General features: G+C 40.9%; 1 protein-coding gene across 1 annotated transcript in view; it reads left to right on the top strand.

Moving 5' to 3' along the window:
- The window catches only part of RASAL2 (RAS protein activator like 2), a gene marked incomplete at both ends in the record, with an annotated part of 181,649 nt that overhangs the window by 80,522 nt on the left and 79,432 nt on the right, over positions 1 to 21,695 (top strand). Inside the window, 2 exons of the mRNA XM_080623042.1 lie at positions 4,211 to 4,338; positions 13,566 to 13,692. Coding sequence (XP_080479168.1) covers positions 4,211 to 4,338; positions 13,566 to 13,692 — 255 coding nt within the window. The remainder of the gene's footprint in view (positions 1 to 4,210; positions 4,339 to 13,565; positions 13,693 to 21,695) is intronic.

Here is a 21,695-nt window from a genome sequence, read left to right as displayed (position 1 = left end):
TGGCACTGTCTGCTTTTCTCTTTCTTCCCTCACCTTACATCCATCAACACTTTGGTTGTGGTTGTTATGTGGTTATGACAGAAATGGTCCCCTTTTTTTCCCCCCCTTTTTTAAAATAAGCTCTGTACTTAAAGAATAATAAGGTACAAGTTGTCATTTGGCTGAGAGAAAGGGAGCTTTGTGGATATTTATAATATGCTTAATGGCATTTCAGAACCCTGAGGAAAAACAACGCTGTTTCCAGTCTTCAACTATGTCAAATGTGGCAGGCAGGCAGGCAGTGGTGCTCTTCTCAGTTCAGCAGGGGAGGATGTACTGAGAAGGGGATTTTTTCCAAGCTGTTACTTAACCGATATTAGCATTTGAAGGCACATAAAGCATGACCTTTAATCCTGTGTGTGTAGACTAACTGATCTGCTTGCTTGAATGCCTCATTGTAATGATGCAGAACGGAAAGGATTGCATCAGACCAGAGAAAGAAATCTTTCTGTCACCAGAACTTGCATATTTAGGTGTGTGGCTGCATGAGCCCGTCCCACACGTAGCATCTGCAAACTCAAAGCTTTCAGATGCATCTCCCTGATCTCTCCCCCAACTCCTGTCTGAAATTGCATTCATCAATAAGCTGCCCTCCAAAGCACAAGCCTTCCTGTGTAAACTGATAGATAGCAGCCCCAAAATTAGAAAGGACAGCCCCAACTTTCGGTGTTTCCCAGTAGTGTAAGTGATCTTAGTTACACATGGACTTCTTGCCACTCACTTCCATAGCAAATCAAACATTGGTGGTAAATTGGCTTTAATTGGGCATTAGTGCAAGAGGTTGCTGGGTTTTTATTACATTCATGTGAAAAGTTGGAACCAAGAATGTAAAATGAAAGCTGAACATGAAGAGTACTGGAAAGCAGAACAGGGCTTGTAAAGTGACCGAGTGTATATGTGATACTGTGTAAAGTCCTGAAGAGTCTTCAGCCTAAACTGGTAACATACTTCAGAGTAAGTTTCGAAGTTACAGCTGTTGTGAGAGGCTCCAAAGAGGTCAACCACACAGGAGGGCTACATGAGAAATAATATAAATAGGTGGGACAAATACACCAAAGGTATGCTGTGGCTTTTGTTGCAGTGAGTGTTCTTGTAATGTGTACTCAGCATACGTCTAGTTTGTGCCATGGGCTTGCTGCATCAGCCTCAGGGAAAGGACTGAAGTTACGGGGTTTGATATATCAGAAAATCAACTTGCAACTGCTCCTCTTTGTTAAAGAGAGTGCTTGGACAGCATTCAGGGGTAGTGGGATTGTGTCCTGACGTGTTCAAAAGGATACCAATGAAAACACAAAATACTAATGCTGTGGTGTTCTCTAGTGGTGATTGACAGCTCCAGACAGAGATGACAGGTAACTCTGCCAGCAGGCTGTGGAAGGCTGTTCTGCTGTAGCCAACCCACTTGGCAGCAGAGACATGGCTGGCCCGCGGCGCCTGATGACTCAGTTAAGTCCTGGAGTTGTTATTGCAGTGGAAGAAGTCATTCTGTTCTTTAATTCCTTTGTGCAGCCCATAGATCAGTTGGATGGTATTCTGCCAAGGCTGGTAGTTAGTAGAAATTATAATGCAAAAGTCTTCTGGGGCTGGGTGAGTCGTGACTGTAGATTCTGTGCTGGAGCTAATGGTCCAGAAGGGTTTTCTTTTGCCAGGAGAAAGTCTACCAGCAGTTCAAAACAGTGTTTACTTGGTTATCACTTAGCATAGCAGCTGGAGGCAGTGTCTCACTGCTAGCCCACCCACATGAGCAGGATGGAGCATGCCTTCATCTTTTTTTCCCCTTGGTGACTGATTGTATGCTTTCATTACCCAAGAGAGTATCCCCAGAGCTCTGGTCTTCACATTTGTGTTGCAAACTCATGCTAGGAGTCTGTGGCTTCATCATTCTTGCTTATCTTCCCTCTGTCAGTCCCATTGCTCATAGGTTTATGTTGCTGAGGCGTGACTAGGATTCATGTGCTGCTGTTTGGGAAACCAAGGTCTAAGCAGGAGCACTAGTGGCTTTATTTTGCATCTGGTTAGGTTTTTGGTCGGACACCATGATAAACGTGAGTTGAACTTGTGCCAAAAATCTACCTGGAAAGTTAATGTCTATAAGATGGACAAAAACATAACTTGTGAGAGAGTCTGCTGTGCTCTAGGAGTTTGCACAAATACACTCCACAGAGGCTGTGGTGGTTTCTCTTAATTATGCTTATGCCTTAGTAGAGTTTGGGGCAATTCTGAGACACACAATGTTACTTGTCACTACTGGAAATCAAGCTTCATTAGGAGAGGTAACAGTGTGGAGCCTGATTCTGAATCTCAGCTTCTTCCCTTATTAAGTCACCTGAAATTAAGGGAGCAAAGGTGCATTTCTGTATTATTCAGAGCAGTAGAAGCCATGCAGTCCTCCTCATTTTCTTGCTTGAAGGTATCAGATTGCCTCTTTCAAGCATTCTTCTGAATGATCACAAAAATCCTAATGCAACATGAGGTTGAACTGAGTACTTGCTGAAAGCCGTCTTTGAACTTAATTCTCAGACTTTAAAGGTTAACACATTCCTTTCAATGCAGAGGCAAAGTTGTTATTATATGCAGCAAAAGAGCATGAACATGTTGCAGCTTTTTAATAATTAGGGGGCGTTGGCATTCACAGGGTCTGCAAGGGATGATGCCTGTTGGAGGGGTTCCTTACTCCACGTTTAAGGCTTGTGTTTGGATTTGTGCTCTTCTTGCAGCTGAGAAGGAGCTGGGTGTTTGAGGATTCGCTGGCCTCTAGTGGTGAAGCTGGGTAGAAGCTGCAGGAAGCAACTGTGCTCAGCTCTTTGCAAGCAGTGGGTTACTATGTGTACTAGGAGGAGGCTAACGTCACAAAACACTTTGGTTTTGGACACTCATTTTGCCTAAGGGGCTCCTGAAATAGTTGAAGGTGGTCTTGGACTCCTGTACAGCAAGTCCCTTAACTTGCAGTGTCTGTTTTAGATCTCTTACAGGTAGTCTCAGGAATCTACAGTGTATACATTGAAAATGGCTGATTTTTAGAGCAATGCAAGTAGTTTTATGAAATTAGAGTGCAAGATAAAAATGAAACAATGTTACAAAGCAACCAGACTTTAATCTCAAAACTTTAGAAAGAGACAACTTGAAATTTTCTAAATTTATATAAATGGTGCTATCCATAGCTCTGTTACATACCTCCTTTTTCTATCATTCATATCACATTTCTGTCTCCTGTAAAGAGATTTTTATAAGTTGATTGCATACTTGAATTCCTAGGACAGCCTTCTTTGTTCCCAGTCTTCCTGTAGTGCTGACAGTGTACCTTGTGGCTCCACAGCTTTCTTTGCTTTTGGGCTTGGCTGCTTGGCAGTGAAGTCCGTCTGTCTGCTGCACTTGTTCATGTGCTTTACTTTCCCAGTTTTGCAGAAAGCTTCTTAGTAGTAAGAGGCACGTGTAATACGTAGCCCAAGCCTGAGAGACGTAAGGGGAATTCATTTAAAATTTTAGAAGATCAGCACTGGGAGCCAAAGAAGTTTGATTTTGGCTTGGCTTGGTTTGGATTTTTTTAGGGGGACAAAGGGGAGACTGAATTTTTGTCACTACAGCAGCTGTGGCTAATTGAAAATGCTGGAAGACTCCTATCTGTCACAATTTAATCAAATAGCTTCCCTACCAGAAGATGCTAGTAAGCCCTTCTCAATTAAATGCCTATCCCTTTGATTTTTTTTTCTCCCTTCTTCAAGTCTGCCTTCCTTGATCCCTATCTTCCTTCCTATGTGTCTGTCTATCCTTAGTCTCAAATAACCTAGTTTGTTAAGATTTTGAGTACATTCAGGGCCCTGCCCCCTTTAACCATGGTTTTGAGAAGGTTATGGAGGAAATACTATGTTTTCGTGAGAGCTCTTGATCTTTTCTTCTAATTTTATTTCAGTCTTTGACATTTATATTCACCTCAGGTATTGCCATTTCTGTAAGTCATGCTATAGATAAATAAGTATTCATAGTGTATCTTGCATAGCGCTCCACATGGGTGCCTCCCAGGATTGGCGCTTTGTCTTTCAGTGTGCTGAAACAGGTGCTGCAAAGTACAGGTTGCAGGTTTGGTTTGCATCTAGCTGCAGAAAAGCAAAAGCAAAGAAGATGGCTAATGATACGTGCTAATGATTCTGTCACTGTGGTTTTCTGTTCACAGATGTAAAAGGACCACCTACACACAGACTGTCCTGCGGCCAGTCCCCCTACACTGAAACGACAACATGGGAGAGGAAATACTGCATCCTGACAGACAGCCAGCTGGTGCTGCTCAACAGGGAGAAAGAGGTGAGAGAAGCTCTCGTTGGCTACTCAGGATTTTCTTTGTAGCCTTTATTGGTAAAAGGAGATGGCAGCTTTTTTAGTCTGCCTTTATTTTGTTTATGAGTCTACTGAAATGTGTGAAAGGGGTAAAAAGGAGAGCTAACCTAGTCTCCATAAGGATGGCACGGTGTGTACAGTTGTAATCCAGCTGCCACAGATGCCAGTTGTATGGAAGAAGTGACAACAAACTGTGTGCCTTCAAAACTCCTTCCTGGTGTTTTACAGCCTGAGTTTTAAGTCTGCCACTACATCTTTCTATGTTATTGCTGCTTTTAATGGTAGTTAAAGCCACCACAGCTCTATAAACCTACCTCCTCACATCAGTGCAGACATAAAGGTAGGCAGAAATGCAGTAATGTTGGGGGAAAAGGGTATGTGTCTGCATTGGGAATACTGGGCAGAGAAGGTGTGTGCAATCTTCACACTGTACAGTCATTGTTGCTGCAGTTACAAGGTAAATTGAGACAGAGGTTTGCCCTCTCTCTTGCTAAATGCAGCAAGGAAGATTGGGTGGCTCTTGGCATGAACACTTAAAGCTATTGCAACTGTCTTTGCCTTAATTATAAAATTATTCTCAGGGAGGGAGGGGGAGTGTGTGTACAGCATGTAGTACTTAGCATTGTGCCTTGCCATGAAGGTAATGTAAATATGGTTATAGAATAGGCATGTTTTAGTTGATTGAAAGCAAATGTTGGTAGTTTCCTTCTAGATATGTTTTTTCTTGTGATATTTCATGTCTACAGACTGTCATGAATACATGAGCTTTAGAAGCATTTGATAATGCTTCTGAGTTTGTTTTTTTAATGATTCTGGGGTAGATTTATCCTATTTTGAAATAAATATATCAGGAGGAGCTATAAAATATGAATGTTTTCAAATTACTGAAATAGATTTTTATGACATATAAATGCCCATAAATCTGAGTAATACCATGGTTTCCTACATTTGGAGATGACGTGGATTTTTGTGGGATTTTTTTGATTCTTTTGAAGCTTCTGGGTATGGCTGTGTACAGGCTGAGAGTATGAGGCCTGTTTCTGGTGTAAATATTATTCATCTTCAGCTTTGATCAGGTTTATTTACAAGGTCTGAAATACTTCCTTGCTTAGGGAGAGTAGGAGGAAATGGTTTAGAGAAAGACTTGAGTTACTAGAAGGGAACATCGTCAGTGCTAATGCATAGGAGAGGTGATCAAACGCGTGGAAAAGGGAAGGCCCATATCATGATGTTTGTTTACTATGTAATACTTTTTCCAGTCTGACATGACTGTCACCTAAGGAATTAAAGTATATATTGAAGAAACTTAAGGACATGTGAGAATTATTCCTGAAACTGTACTGTACCAGCACAGCTGGGCTGAAACAATGCGTCTCATTAAGGAAGTGTAATTGAAAACAACACTGGCTTATATCACAAGTAATTATCTGGAGGTGGTAATCATGCACTTCTGGCTTCTTAATTTCTCCTACCACATACAATTGAAAGCATTTTGCTGGGAGTAAGATGAGTCTTTTGCTTAGATCCTGAGGAATAAATATCGGAAGTCTGATGTATCACTGGTGTATTGAGTCATTATATACTATTTTTAAATACAGCCTGTTTTGTGTTTTGTTTTTTTTTTTTTTTTTTTTTGTCAGAAGCTGGAGAAATTCAGTATCAGGCTATACAGAGTCTGGGGTTTAAGTGCAGCAGTAACCCCCAAAAATGGAGCTGCAGAGTCTTTGCAGTGTGCTCTCAAAGGAGCCTGCCCACACTATCACAATGGCAAATAACTTGTTTCTGGAAAGGCTGCATGCAGATGGGCCAAGCAGACATGCCTTTGGTGAAGGTGTGACTCCACATGCTGATAATGGAATTTGGTTCAGAAGCTTGTAGCTGGAGTCAAATTTGCCATTCTGATTTTCAAATAATTTGTGATTACTGTTGAGTGAAAGGAAAAAGGGAACTCCTGGCAGAGTCGTGAGTACTCTGTAGGAAAATGAAATGTTGTTTTAATCTAGCTTCTAAGTCTGTACACATGGCAGTGTACATACAACCCCTTTCAGAAACACAAAGCATATAGGAGTATAACTGCTAGTAAAGAGAGAAACACAGAGCTGATACTCTGGGTTTGCACCTTCTAATTTTTCTGAAATATCCCCTGTAGCTTTGATGAGAAAGGGAAAGGGAGCCAACTCAGATGAATTTTCCTTGGCAAGTCATTCAGTGTTGAAAGAAGCTCTATGAAATGTGATCTAAAAGTAAAAGTGAACAAAGGCCCAAGGCAGCAATGGGAAGAGATGCTTGGGAAGAGCATAATGGTTGAAAAGTATGTAGGAGAGGCATCAAAAAAGCCCATGGGTGGGACCAAAAGTACAGGGAGCCTAGGCAAAAGACCAGGTGAATGAGGAAGAGGGAGGTTACTTAACAAAGAAAATTGAAGATTGGGTTTAGAGTAAAAGTATTGGAAAGGTGATGCTGGAGGAGGTTTTCTGTTAACACGAAGTGAGGTGATAGGCAACAAGAGGTGAAGGTGGAGAGGTTCCTGCTTTGAACATGGAAAATGTTGATAGAGTAGATAGGTCAGAATTTCTTTGGACTGCAGAAGAAGATCTTGAAAACAATGTGAGGGACAGAATGATACCCATCAGTAAGGAGTGGGTGTGGAGGAAGAAGGAAGAGATGTTAAGAGCAGAGTGCCCTTGCAGCTGAAAGGGGGCGCTTGCATCATCACAAGGCTGTTGTAATTTGAAAACTCTAAATAAGCATCTCATTCTATTCTCTGTCCATCTGCTTTGTTCCTTAATGGAGTAAAGCTCCAAGGAGCTTAGTTCTGTGTGAAATTTAAAGTGAACAGAAATGTTTGATGTCTGTAATACATTGTAAAATCATTATGCAAGCATGTATGTCAAAGCCAAAAAGTAGGGGAAAATATACAAAATGCAAACAGATAAATGAAAGTTTGTTTCAGGTATATTGCTAAGTATGGTTTCTTTCAGTTAATGCTTTTAAAATACAGCATTATGAATTTCACAGATTTTTAAGACTGAGAAATAGAATAATAAGAAAGCTCTTTTCTCATGATGTGCCACCACTATGGAATTATTGTCAAGGCAGTTTTGATAGAGTACGTGCAAGAGAGATTTTGTGCAGTGAAAGCACAAGAATAGGTTGGAAGTCAGAGAAATTTTGAGGTATAGCTTGATACAAAAATATCTGTAAGTACTTAGACAAAAATAGTCTGATGGTATCACCTTGTGCAGTGTAGAAAAATATTAATTACTTGACACCTTATCAACTTTATAAAATGAAAATAGAGACTGAAGAATGAAGATTATTATTGAAGGGAAGAGATTGATGCTCAAAGAGTAAGTAGAAAGAAAGTGAATCCCTGTAGGGACATGAAAGATGACATAGCAAATAGAGTTGTGAGTGACAGGATATATGCAATTACTACAACATATCACAGTGTGGTAATATCTAGCAGGATCTTCTAAGCCTAGGAGAACAGGTCTAGATTGATTCACTTACAAATCGTGTATTTTTTCTATGAAGAAGACAGTTTCTCACTGTCAGGAAGGCCTAGATATTTTCATGGTTTGTGCAACCTGTTCCATAGGGTAGGATCTATGAGAGCACAGTAAAAGTGTCTGCAAAAATCAGTGCCATTTAAACAGGGAAAGAGAATAAGTTAGTGTTTATGAAGAGCAGTTTCAGATAGATAATTCATTGCACAGCACTTTCATGAGGGATGTGACAAATGGCTGCATCTGGTTTGGGGCTGCTTTTTGGTTAGTCTTTGTCTGTAACTTGTCTGCTGTCCTACAGAATCTTTTAATTTTGTGTTTAGTTGGAAATGAGCAACACCTGTCACTGTGTAGGACTCTTCCCTTTTCCTATCTGTGTCCAAAATCTCATCTTTCTTCTTGCATTTAGAGGTGTTTTTAATCAAGGGCAAATGATAGTAAAGATCTACATTCACTGTGACAAGTTCTACTACTTATTGGTGCTGGTGACAGAGGCCAGCACCAGGACATCTCTGATGTATTTTTCTACTCTTCCGTCTCCTTTGACTGATACCAGTAGTGGAGCTACAGCAGTGATCCCAAGAGAAAATAGCAAAAACAAACATTGATGCATGGAGCCCCAGGGAAGGTTCCTCAGAAATGCCCACTGCCAGTGTCAAAAGACATGTCACAATGGTATCTTACAGCAATGTGTTTTAACTGTAAGTGGAGTTTGTGAAATCCAAACCCAGTTGAAAGAAAATATTTGCTTCAATTCCCAGATGAATTTAATTGCTTTCCAAAAAGGCCAAAGAAATGTTTGTTGTTGCCATTTTTAAAGTGGAGTTCTATGTCAAAATTTTAGCCAGCTTATAACTTTCTGGAAGAAGGTAAGAATTAAAATTAACTATTTAAATGTTTAGTTGACATGATTCCAAACTTCCTGACAGTTCAGAAGAGATTTCAAGTTTTCAAGCTTTTTTGCCTTGAATCAGTCTTTTCCAACCTTGAAAAATCTATAAAGAAGCTATAATCAGAATTGTCCTATACTGCCAAAATTATCAGTATTTGGACTGTCCCCACATACCTTCTTGTCCCAGACTCACACTGGTCAGAGTCCAGCCCTGAACCAGCAGCTTCAGCACATCGGCTCAAGGCCATATGATTCGCACGTTGGTGAAGACTTATCAGGACCAAGAGCAGGATAACAAATCTGTAAGGGAGAAAATAATAATAATAAAGAGCTGAAAGCCTGATTTGCCATTAGACTTGTGACTCTGCAAGGCTTGCTAATTCTCTTCAATCCTTTGAACTGCTTGTGGGAATGGCAGGGGGTGGAGGAGGCTTGGGAAAATTGCAGATGTCTGGTTTGGTGTTTGCATGGTATTTAGTTGTTCACTTGCTGATATTTCACTGCCACCCAATCTGTGAATCCATCTGACCTACCACAGAGCAGTTTATATACCTGTTTCAAAATATGTCCAGCCTCAAGAGATGCAGAACTGCTGACCAAGATCATTTTGCATGTTCATGAAATTGTGTTTCTAAGAGCAGGCTTGTCTTATGCCAAGCAATAAATACTGGCCCTGCAGTCCTGGAGTTAGTTCTTTTTTGTCAATGTAGACTAAGACTGTGGTTTTGGAAGAAAGTTACTTAAAATAACACAACACTTAAGTCTGACAAGGGGGTATCTTATTTAGCTACTTTGCTACTTGAATCTCTTCAATGAAGTTGTGGGATATTTGTATATTTGCTAATGCAGATCAAGCTACTTAGCATTAAAATGTTGTTCCTTACACAGCTTATAGAATTACTGAGTGAAATAAACAGCATCAGGTTTTTTTTCGCAAGCCATTATAAATATACTAGCAAAAGCTTTTTTTTTTTTTTTTTTTTGTTGGTGTGGGCTGTACTGCACCAGCTGAATGTAGCTATACCAGTGAACCTTTTTTCATGTGCAGCCTAACCGTGTTTTCCTAGTCTGGGCAAATGTTAAATACAAAAGGCTAAGTGACCCAGAATTAGGACCTGAGCTCTCAGACAGTCTTCCTGTTAATGGCTCAGTTCCTCTTTGAAGATAAATCCTATCTCTGGTATGCAGAAGAGATTTGTTTTTGACACCAACTCCGGTGTGCTGCAGCCTGTTTGCTTTTCCCAAGGACACAAAGGACAGCATGGCTTCAGTCACCATTCCCACTACAGCAAGTCAGTACATCCATAGCATCCTCTTGGCTATTGTTGCTGTTCTTTTATATGGTGTTATCAGGATGGTAGTAGGGGGTTTTCTTGTGTCAGTGTATTAAAAGAATGTTTCTGTCATCCCATGTCCAAGAGCTGATGCAAATACTAAAGAGATATACTTGAAAGAAAAGGGACTATATTGATTTCTCAGTTAAGAAACATTATAATGGATAAATCTACCCTGCAGGAGGTGTATTGGTATAGGAGCTCTAGCAGTTGGGTGCAGTGCAGCAGGTTCACTGAGAAATGAGGATCACAGGGTGGTAACTCAGTGCTTTTAAGGTGTGCTAATGCAGGTGTGTGGCGTGACTGGTAATGGCCATTCTGGACATATGGCTTGCAGCATCCCACCAAAAAATGCTCTGAAGGAAATCGGGAGAGACAGAAGAAGCAGTGGAGCAGAAGAGTGTTTAGAAGGCGATAAGACTAAATGGAGCTTCCAATTGAAAACTGAAAATGTAAAATGTGAAATTGATTGAATGAATGTGGCATAAGTTACCAAAATTAGTCTCTGCTTAACTTCCTAGCGTGCTCTCACGTAGATATTGTTAAGCAAAGGAGATTCTGTGAAAATCTACCAGCAAAGAAAGCAGCCTTAACAGAAGAAACGCTAGGGATTTGGGAAACTTGTTTTGAAAAATGAGCACTGTTTGAAGGAGACAAATAGACTAGCATAGTAATAAATAGCATTAAAAAATGACCTTAAGAGAATGCTAAGTGCTTAAAAGTCAGGAAATGCCAGAATTAGTTTGTGAGAGCCATTGTAGTGCAGCCTGTTTCTAAAATAGTACAGTATCTTGTACATCTTTTACAACCTTCAGTGCAAATGAATAATATCTTTTTGTTTGCTATTAATACTTGGTTTCCAGAGATCATTGAAGATATGAAAAGATAAGCAGCACAGGAAATATGGCAGGGGTTTCTATTACTTTAGCTGAAAGCTGTCTTTTATGTAGCTATATGAAAATAAATTGCTGTATTGCATGTATCACAGATGTAGTGTTGAAGCCAGTGTCCTTATCAAAAGTGCACTGAGGTGTTTTGAGCACTGAGGGATTGTGTCTGCCTCTAGCCCCTGGATACTGCATTTCTGCCTCATCCCTGGGGTTTCTTCCAATTGTTGAATATAAGCCCTCAAGGAGGCCCCACCAAGTTGTAGGTTCCAGAGACAGTAACAGACAACAGACCAACAGCTTTCAGGATAAACAGTCTATCTCTAAATAATGGTGCAGTAGCAAGCACAGATCAGGAATATGATTATCTGTGGTGTTACAACAAGAAATGCAGTAACTCAATAGCACAGTTACCCAGATTGAAACAACAGCAAGTCTAGTAATTCACCACTACTGAGCTAAACTTAGATAATATCTGAGCATGCAAAGACCTGCAAAACCATGGTCATAACCATGAGTATCAGGCAGACCAGCAAGAAGCATGGCTTCCTTGGACAAGTGACTTGGACAAGCCAGCAGGCTCAGAAAATTCCCAGTTCCCTGATTGGGGTGTCCTCTTGTTGAGACACATAGAAACACTGTCTAGACTTATTAATCACCATCACATCCCACCTTTGGCCCTGCTCTGTGCTGGTTTGGAGGCCCAGACATCCTCTATAAGGCAGTACCGGCCACAGATGCCTACCCCTGCTAGCTGCTTGGCTGGGGAAACAATGATTGCCATCAGCCTATTTAGCTTGGTTCTGGAGATGTGCTTCCATGCAGTCTCCATCTTTGGTGACCAGCCTTTCACCACCTTGCCATCTTTTATCATTTGAACAAATGTGTATGAATGTGTGCAGAACAATGTGTATGTTGTTCAGAAGAGTAGAGGGAAGGATGTCTTCCTCCTGCTGGAAGCAGTGTTGTCTGTTTCTGCAGGCCAGGACAATCTGGAGTGCAACTTTGGTGAGCAGGTAGCTCTCTGAAGGTTTTGTCTGTCTGCCTTTCTATACGCAAAGTAACTGTTGCTTGAATTAATCTATGGTGATCTTCTAAACAAAATCAGGATACACAAAGGTGTCCGTATAAATTCATAAAATAGTTGGGTTCCTAGAAAATTGTGTTCCTTTATAAATTCATAAAGTAGTTCCTTATACTCCAAATCCCTTTGTACGTTTTGGGGAATGCATTAGGAGTATACGTGGTGGGCTGACCTCGGCTGGATGTCATGCGTCCACCAAAGCTGTTCTGTCACTCCCCCCTCCTCAGCTGCAGAGGGGAAAGAAAATATAATATGACTTACAATCGTGACTCCAGCACCTGGAGCACCTCCCCATCCTTCTGCACTGACCTTGGTGTCTGCAGAGCTGTTTCTGTCCCATATTTTCACTGCTCTCTCTGGCTGCAATTGCTCCCGCATGGTAATTTTTCCCCTTTCTTGTCTGCGTTATCCCAGATGTGTTACCACTATCACTATTGGGCTCAGCCTTGGCCAGTAGTGGATCCATCCTGAAGCTAGCTGGCATTGGCTCTGTTGGACACAGGGGAAGCTTCTGGCAACTTCTCACAGAAGCCACCTCTGTTGCTGCCCTTTTACCAAAACCTTGCCAATCAAACCCAATACAGGCTCACTTCTTGTTATCAGAACACTGTTGGACAAAAAGATTGTATCGCTCAGGCTCTTTTAAAGCTCTTGGCTGTTGTCTAAATGCCATGTAGCTAATAGTGACAGGTAGTTTGTTTTGGTTTGATTTGTTTTCCGTCTAGTATAAGCACCTCTCTAGCGAAATGTAGCTGTTCATGCAGGTGTTTAAAGGCAAGTTGAGGGGGTTTGCTCCCCTGTCAAGTTCTGGCAAAGTTTCTGAAAGTTCTGGCAAAATTTCAGAAAAGAAATAAGATCTTTATACATGCGGTATTTTTAAAGAGAATTAGCGTACAGAACTTCATTACTGTGAAACAGCGAGAATCCTAAGCCTTTCTTCAATCCTTCTGAGATCCTGCTAGGATGGGTTTGACTTAATCGTAGAAGAGATCGAGTTTCTCCATACGCTCCAATACGACCAGCAGAATGTCCATTTTTCTCTGACATGCTGTAGCTGAATATGTGTTGAGACTGCAAAAATGCTTTAGTAATCTCAAGGTTTTGCATGCAGCCATCTGACCAGCAGCCTCTGCCTGACTTGCCCAGCGTGGAAGTGAGCAAGGCTAGGTAGCAATGGGTCTAGTGTTGGAGAACCAGTTTTGAAAGGCACGACTGCCTTGTTAGTCAGAGGGGTGGGCTGTGTTGAGACTTGATACCTCTGGAGCGCTGGTTGCTGCATACCTGCATGCAGCCCTCTCCAGGCTGCATGTCTACTAATGCTTCAGTGCGTTCCCAGTGAGCACTGGGAATTTTGTGGTAAGGTCAGGCATGCCAAACTGCACTGAAAGTTATTGCCAGATGAGTAGAAAATCAAGTTCTTATCAAGATGGCATATTAGCGCCGTGGCCCAGTGGCAGATTAACAGCTTTGGGCGTCCTTTTTATGCAGGTGCCTATCGATGGGGTGCTGGAGCCGCAGGCAGATGCTACCAAAGGGCGCTGCCTGCGCCGTACGGTGAGCGTCCCCTCCGAAGGCCAATTCCCCGAGTACCCGCCAGAGGGGGCCACCAAACTAGGTAAGTGGAAACCGTGGCTGCAACACATGGATTTCGATTCATAGCAGCGAGCTGTATCGGGGGGCACTGTCCCGGGCAGCATCCTTGCAAAGGAGCCTGCTGAAGCGGGTAGTGCCGCACCTAGGTGGTGGTGGTGGAGGCCGTGCGACTGTGGCATTGTTTGTAAATGTTTCCAGCAACATGGCTTTCCAAAGCCAGGATTTATCCAAACGTAGTGAGGTTATTATGGGCACTAGAGAAGCTGAGCTGTTGCTGTGTACAGGAAGGTTTGTAGCTGTGTTTGTAAGATTACTAAACAGCCCTGGGATTTACAACTGAGACCTGCTGAACGTAGGTCAACAGGAATGCAGCTTTTGCAGATAGCTGTTAGTGATTCACAGTCATTTTTAGAATTATTAGATGGTTACGTTTTACCTCACTTTGAGCCTCTATGGTATTTCCTTTGCTTCATATTTTCATAACAAGTGCTGGATAACAGGTTTTTTCTGTAACTTACGTCATGCCTGTTCAGGGTGCAGTTCCTAAAAGAACTAACCAACTGCCTGCTGCTGTTGGCTATAATTATACATGTTGAAATCTAGGGAAAGCAAAAAAAAAAAAAAGGCAGGTAATAAAAATGACAGATGAAAGCTTCGTTTCAGTATATTCTCAAGTCCAGATTTGGCCTGGTTTACCCTCTTCATTCCACCCCACCTGTGGCTGCATGAAGAATATCATATCAATTCTTTCCAGAAGAAAGGAAGAGTGAAGAGAGACAGCAACCACACACAAGTGAACTCTTCTTTCTATTCCTAATTTATGCAAGATTTCCTTGGCATAGTCTAATAGGACCTAGAAACAATTCTTCCTTCGTTCAGATGTAAAAAGTATCAATCCTGAGAGACAGTGAGCTATGAGAAAAAAAGTAACATGCATCTCTAAACAGAGAAGCAGCCTTGACAAAACTGTTATCAAAGGTGTGGAGCAGGTAGGGTATTTTTCGTTTCACAGACTCAGCTGGGTTTTATGCCAAATAATTTTATTCTGTGAGTATAGTGCACAGAAGTAATTAAAATCCCGTTCTTCTAGATAGCTAATTAACACATTGTAACTGTTGTACTTATTTATTTGTACTTGCCAATAACATTATTTAAATTTTCTTTATTTGAGGAAAGCAGATAGGGTTCTTTTTTGGATTTGTTTGATTCCTGGATTAGAAGTTTGAAAAGAAACAGGGCAGGTTGGGATTTAGGAGGTAAAACTGCATAGTACTTAGGGAAAAGTGACAGAACCCCTATTGGATTTGTTTGTGGAATTTCAAATACAGCTCTGAATGATAATCTTTTTTTGCCATATGAATGAATATTCATTCTTGTTTGGGACTAAAACCAGTATTAAATATGTGTACACAGCATTATAGGCAAAGTAGTTACTCCAGATGTGTGGCTAGTGATATGAAGAAACATATTGCAACCTGTCTATGGTACGCAGTGAGCGTTACTTGCACCTTTGCAAGCTAGAAAGACCTTTAAAATCTAGGATTTAGATACCTTCTTTATCTATACCATATGCAAAAATGTGTAGAATAGTTTCTAGACTTAATTGAGCATCTGAATAGCTGGAAATCTCACTGTCATATTTTAAAATGTAATTTTGTAACCTTCATTTTTCTTGAATTGCCATACAGAATGGATGACTGTGCTATTTGAGTATATGCCTTACTGTGTATTTTGCTACAATTTTAGATGCATGTGGCATCTTAATGTATACCTAACAAGAATGTATTAAAAGAGAAACTCACATCCACATGGTCTTCTCCATATGACAGCTGCAGCTGTATTGAATATAGATGTCACTAAGTGTGTGGCTAAAGGAAGTGGGCATGCAGTGGCGGGGGGAGAAGACAGCAAACATAAGCTGGAGAAAGACTGAGCAATGCCCATACTGTGAGGAAGGATGAGGGTAAGTGGGAGGGAAGGTTATATCTAATTTCTGGTTGCAGCACCGTAGGTAGTTCCCTTGTTTTCACATCCTGGTTAGAAATGTCTCTTATCACGATTACAGAATTCCTGCTAATGGAAAAAAGTGGGTTGATAGCAAGCAGTGGGAATAGCTTTGTGTCAAGATGTTGAGCCAGAGGACAAACCAGTAAAGGAAGCCACTGAAAATCTTTTTATAAAGAGAAAGAAACAGATGGTGGCAGCCAGAACGTATCACAAGCAGTACAGATAACAACTGGACTAAAATAGCTTTGGAATGGACACCAAAAGCTGAAAAGCGTAAGAGGCAGCTAAAATATCTATCTGAGAAATTGCTATGCAGAGCTGATAAGAATATCTAGCTTGTCCTACGGAAGCATGTGCATAACATGGCAACAGCAGGCATTGCATCTTATGATGATATCTGAAATTACTGCTTGCAGAAAAGCTCCTTAGGGCTGGCTCTAGTGCAAAGGTTAAGGCATAGCAATGGCATTTGCTTTTTTCCTCTAAGTAAGATTGCCATACCTCTCATGATTTGTTGATTTATTTGTTTAAAACAAACAAACAAAACAGAAAAAGGAAAATCAGGAGATGGAACGTTTTCATGTGCAGCACTACAGTTATAACTTATATGAAATGTCAAGAGTATCATATGAGGCTAGCTTTTTGTTAAAGGGGCAACTGGAACAATGCTTGTTCTTCAGAGTCACTACATAATCAGTAGTACCCATTCTGCAAATCTTTATGGCATTCTTTACAGCTTTGTGCACACATCTTGTAGCACCATTCCTAGGAAGTGTGTGGGAGAGGAACTACCCACGTTACAGCTGAGAAGCTGAAGCAAGAGATGTGTAACTCACCAAAGGTCAACATTGTTATGTGTGCTTTACCCAAGGGCTGTTGTAATCATTCTTGCCGTCTCTTTCATTTTTACCCTTGCTGCAGGGTTGGCTCAGCTGTTTGTGAGGCAGCTGCTGAACCACCGTGGTTTACAGTCCCACATACTAAGACAGACACCAATTTCCACATACTTCAGTACAGTAAGCTGTAATTTGTGATGGTTCAGCAGCTGCTAGAAGAGCAGCTGAGCCATCCCTTCTGTGCAGGCAGAAACCACTGTGGTCACCCTCAAATGAGAGCCAGAGGGGTGGACACAAAGATAAAACACAAGATAGAAAGTGACTTGTTTAAACAGTGAAAGCTAATAAGATAATTTAAAAACTGTAACTCTAGAGGACACTCACCATCTACTGCTAGCTTAGGAGCTTGCCCTCTGCTTGCAGACAGTGGAGAGGTTGTTTCTAATGTTGAAATTCTTAATTCCTATCTGGAAGGTATGCTGTACACAGCATTATGTCAGCAAGCCAGCCATCTGTTAAATATATGCCTTGAAATTTCTTTGGTACATAATCTGTATCATTGTAGTAATATCTCTCTGTGAGTGAATAGGCACACTCTAAATGTGTCATTAACTTGCTAGGATTTCATCTTGGCAGCACTTATTCAAGGGTGCTTCCATTCAGTGAAGCTAAAAATGTAGCTGTAATTTCTCCCAAACTCCACGTTGACGGCCTTTTTCCTCCTTCTTTCAAGCATTACTTTCAATGGGCTAATTCTGTTATGAAGTGTGATGTAGGCCCTGGAGACCAGCACCTAAGTGTTATAGGAAGAGGTAAGATGAAGAAAACTCAAGCTGGTCCATCTCTATATTTCCTCCATTTTGCTTCAGATCCTGCTCTTTTTCTAGCACATGTATTTTTTTCATGTTAGGGGAGGTTACATCCTTTGTAAAGGATCATTGTTTATAATAGCATATTGGAATTAATCATTCATACAGTAAAAGCATGATTCAGATTTCCACCATTCATACTGTTTGACAGGCTAGTAACAGTTAGTGCTTCCTTTCCTGAAATAATCCTCTTCTCTCTTACTGTGCTTCCTTCTCACCACCTGCTCACACTAAATGAGAGCTGTTAAGGAGAATATGTAGTGAAAGTTTTGATTCTGGCATCTGGGTGAATCTTTATGGTATTAACAAGAGAATTTTTTGCCTGCATATGTGAAAATATCAGGAAGGGTTGAAAGTGAGAAAATGGTTGGGGTTTGGTTGGGTTTTTTTTTCCTTTGCTTTGGGGTTTTATTTATTTATTTATTTTAAAATTATTAAATTTTTCATTGGGGGTTGGATTAGATGATCTCCAGAGGTTCCTTCCAAGCCTAATCATTCTGTGATTAGGAAAGAGCATCATCAAGGAGATAGTTTTTTGAGATTCTGTAGTGCTTAGAAAGGCTAGTGTTGATGCAAATGGATTTTCTTTATGTATTTGGAGATGAAGTCACCTGAGAAGAAAATGAAAACCTTTTCACTTGTTGAAACAAGTTAACTCTGTTTTTTCTCAATCACACCTATGTCTGCTGAATATGAAGACTCTTGAGGAAAGACTGCTGAAGGCAAGCCTTGCAGCTTTTAGGAGCTTCTACCGGTCAGCTCTGCATATACAGTATCTACAGCATGTTAATATCTATTCACCCTTTGCTAGATCTCTGGTTTATCTTCCAAACTTTTGTGCTGGAGTCACCTTCACTTCTTCAGAGAACCTACTTGCTTTCAGTGCCTTAGCTCTCTCTGTAGAGCATTAATAGTTGTTACTCAGCTGCTGACCCATATCATGGCTCTGCAGCTCTTCTCCCCGTCCTTTGGTACAGTTCCATCCATGCAACCTACTGTTGTCATCCATTCTTCTCCTTGGAATGAATCTCCTGTGCCCTGATGATGTTCTCTGAGTGTCTCTGTAAAGACTGTCTTTGCAATCACTAACAGGGGAATGGAAGAGCAGTCATGCTGATGCCCTGTACTCAGTGCTGATGACATACTGAGAGTACTGGGTCCAGTGTCAGTCACACCACTTGAATAAGGATGTCAAGAATCTGGAGATGGTCCAGCAGAGACCTGCCAAGGTCACTTTCCTGATCACACAACTGTTATATAGTGATCACCTGATCTGGAATTCTACTTCAGTGGTAACGGTTGGATTTTTTCAAACCTGAATTTCTTCAAGTTAAGCACGTAAGTGAGAGGACTGAGTTTCAAAGCAACTGCAGCTGTCACTACCTTTTTCAGAAGACTGAGGCTGCTAAAATTGATTTTAGATCTCTAAACAACTTCAGGACTATACTTTAGAGCTAATAAATAAAATATATCTTCTGTACAGTGGTGAACTGCCAATTTCAAAATTTGGTGAAGATGCAATTTGGAGCTTCAAGCAGTGCTTTTCCCCATCCTCTGGCCTAGTTGCATAGTTGATAGATTTTCATCTTTGTGAGCACTCCCTTTGCATTCCCTCAAGCTCCTTTTTCAGAAAATATTCCCCTGGATTCAGAAAATTCTCTGATCACACAAACAAACATGGGAAGAGGCGATATAATTGAAGCATCAATCTATTTTGGTGCCATTGCTATCAGGCGACCAGTTAGCTGTACAGAAATCCTGCCTCTGTACTGTTTTAAAAGGTTATGTCCAGAGGCTTGGAAATGGAGTGAACAACAGAAGATTAGTTAAGTGATATCTGGTCTCATTGCTGCCTGGTATGTACCTCTTGCAACAGTTCCTGCAAGCCACTGCTGAGCCCTCATATATGGGGATGATGATACCAAGAAAATACACAGACCATGCTCTTCTTTCAGGTAAAAACTTAGCAGGAGAGAATAGGCATTAGTTAAAAAGATTTCTAGTCTTATTTCAGTAACTGCTGTTTCTGAGAGAAGGTTGTTTGCAACTAAAACAGTCAAAGCTGAGCCTTGCTTTCTGTATATTCCAGTTCGAATGAGTACTTTGTGATGGAAGAATAAACAGATTTACTCTGTGCTCACCACTCAGTTACAATCTGCACTAAGGTTTTGAATGAATACCTGAGAAGTGTTACTGCGGGGGGCAGGGGAGGTGGGGGAGACAATCTGAAGAGGATGAAGAGAGATTTTTTTTTGGTGACCTGATCAGTGAAAGAATCTGCCATGCGCCAGTCTTTATATATTCAGTAAAGATTTACTTAGGAAAGATCCAGGAATTTTGAATAATGGACTTTCTGTAACTTCTAACAAAACTGTGTGTTTTCACCTTCCACCACTCAACTTTGCCTACAAATAGTATCTGTTAGAATGAAAAAAAAAAAAAAAAAAAAAAAGGCAGTTTACAGCTCCATGTATCTCAGCTGTAGGGACTTATGATGTGTATTGATGAAGTAATTTTCCCAATAGCACTGTCTCCTTTTCCACCCTGTTGCTATGTGCAAAATATCTATCTCCTGTCAACTATTATGCGTGGCAGGGATGCAAAATAGGGCTTTGGGTTTAGCCCTCAAATTGAGGGGTGGGTTGTATAGCAGTATCTCTGGCAGGAAGATGGGTTCAGATGTGCTGACTTTAGTTGTCTGCAGCTCTTGGGTTTGCCCATTTTGGGCTTGTCACGAGTGTGTTTGTATACACATGCACAATATACATGTGAGCGAGATTCACAACCTCCTCTCTGTAGATCCAGGACTCTAAAGGATCAGATGCATTACTGTCTATTCCCTTTAATTTTAATTTAGCAACCCCCAAGGAGTGGTTTGGGGATAATAATTTATTTTTCTTTTTGACCTGTATATGCTTTGTACCAAAGATCTGAATTGAAAGGTCCCCAACAGCTGAAAGGTGATACTCTAATGAGGTCAGTACAGGAAACACACTGTTCTGTCCTTGCGTGGTTTGACGCTGCTCGCTGGTGGCCAAAGACCTGCCTGTGTTTCGGCAAACTGCAGGGGGGTATTGTGCACATTTAGTTGCACAGCTCAGTTCTTCACTGTGCATTTCAGCCCTGACCTGACAGTCTTGCCAGAATCCATGTATGGGAGCCTTTTGTGAGCTGGTAATCTGAAGCCTTTGGCTCACGTAATAGCACAAACGACGGTTTGCCAAAGACTTTACCCTGTGCCTGCTTCACTGTCTCTAGTGCCCTGGGACACGATCTCCTAGTGCTGTGACTGTTGGGTAAGATTAGTAGGACTGTAGCTACTCCGAGATCAAGTGAAATTCTGAAAATGTAACTGCCTTCAGATGACATGGTTTACCCATCATGCTCTATCCCAAAATGCAAGTACGTGTGAGCTGAGAGTCGCATTTTTAAAAATCTCCTGTAAAATGTAGCTCTGTTTGGGCACCATTTAAGAACCAGTGAGCTACACAGAGAGACACTACTGTGTGAAAGTGTCCTGCTATCTTCTGCATCCACAGAAGAGGTTAAGAAACTTTGGGAGAAGCCCTAAAGTAATCTGAAATTTGGACACTATACAGTGTAATTTGCCTGCCTTTGAAAGATGAAGAATTTAGACAACCCTGCTTGAAATTAAAACTGACTCCAGGGAGGCTAAATGTAACAAACAGGATGCCTGGATCTCAGTGACATTCCCCCTGGGCAATTGGAATTATTTGTATACAGAAAATTGCCATGCTGCTATCTTTTTCTTCTATAATGGGGGCGAAGCCAAAGGATTTTGTTTTGTTCTGAATACCACTGAAACTTTATTCCCTTGCACACAGATCATCTGTGCTAAAAGCCAAGTTTTATCATGAAGCAAATTTTATCTGTTTGGATCTTAAACCTTTTTAGGGCAGAGATTAACAGGGGCATGAACACATAATCTTAACTTTCTAGTATTGACATATAATCCATTAGGGCTTTTTTCCCTGTGGAAATGTATTATTACAGCCCTGCCACTACTTCCAGCACACACAAAAAAATCACTTTAGAGGTTTTAAAATTTTGTTATGCATGAAGAACACTTCTTATGTACAGTCTGTTGTGCAATGTAATTGGTAAGAACTGGTAGCTCTTGGACCATCTGGGACAGATTTCTTGACTGTGTTCTAACCTAATCTCAGTTTATTATGAAGGAAGGCATCATTTTCCTTAGTTTTCTCAGCAACAATAATAACTTATTTATTAAATTCTTAAGAGAAAAGTGCCTTAAATCGTGCATGAACTTACTTGGGATTGTTAAATTTTGT

The sequence above is a fragment of the Psittacula echo genome (assembly GCF_963264785.1).
Source record: "Psittacula echo genome assembly, chromosome: 7".
In the NCBI taxonomy this organism is placed as follows: Eukaryota; Metazoa; Chordata; class Aves; order Psittaciformes; family Psittacidae; genus Psittacula; species Psittacula echo.
This window is presented reverse-complemented; position numbering and strand designations above follow the sequence as displayed.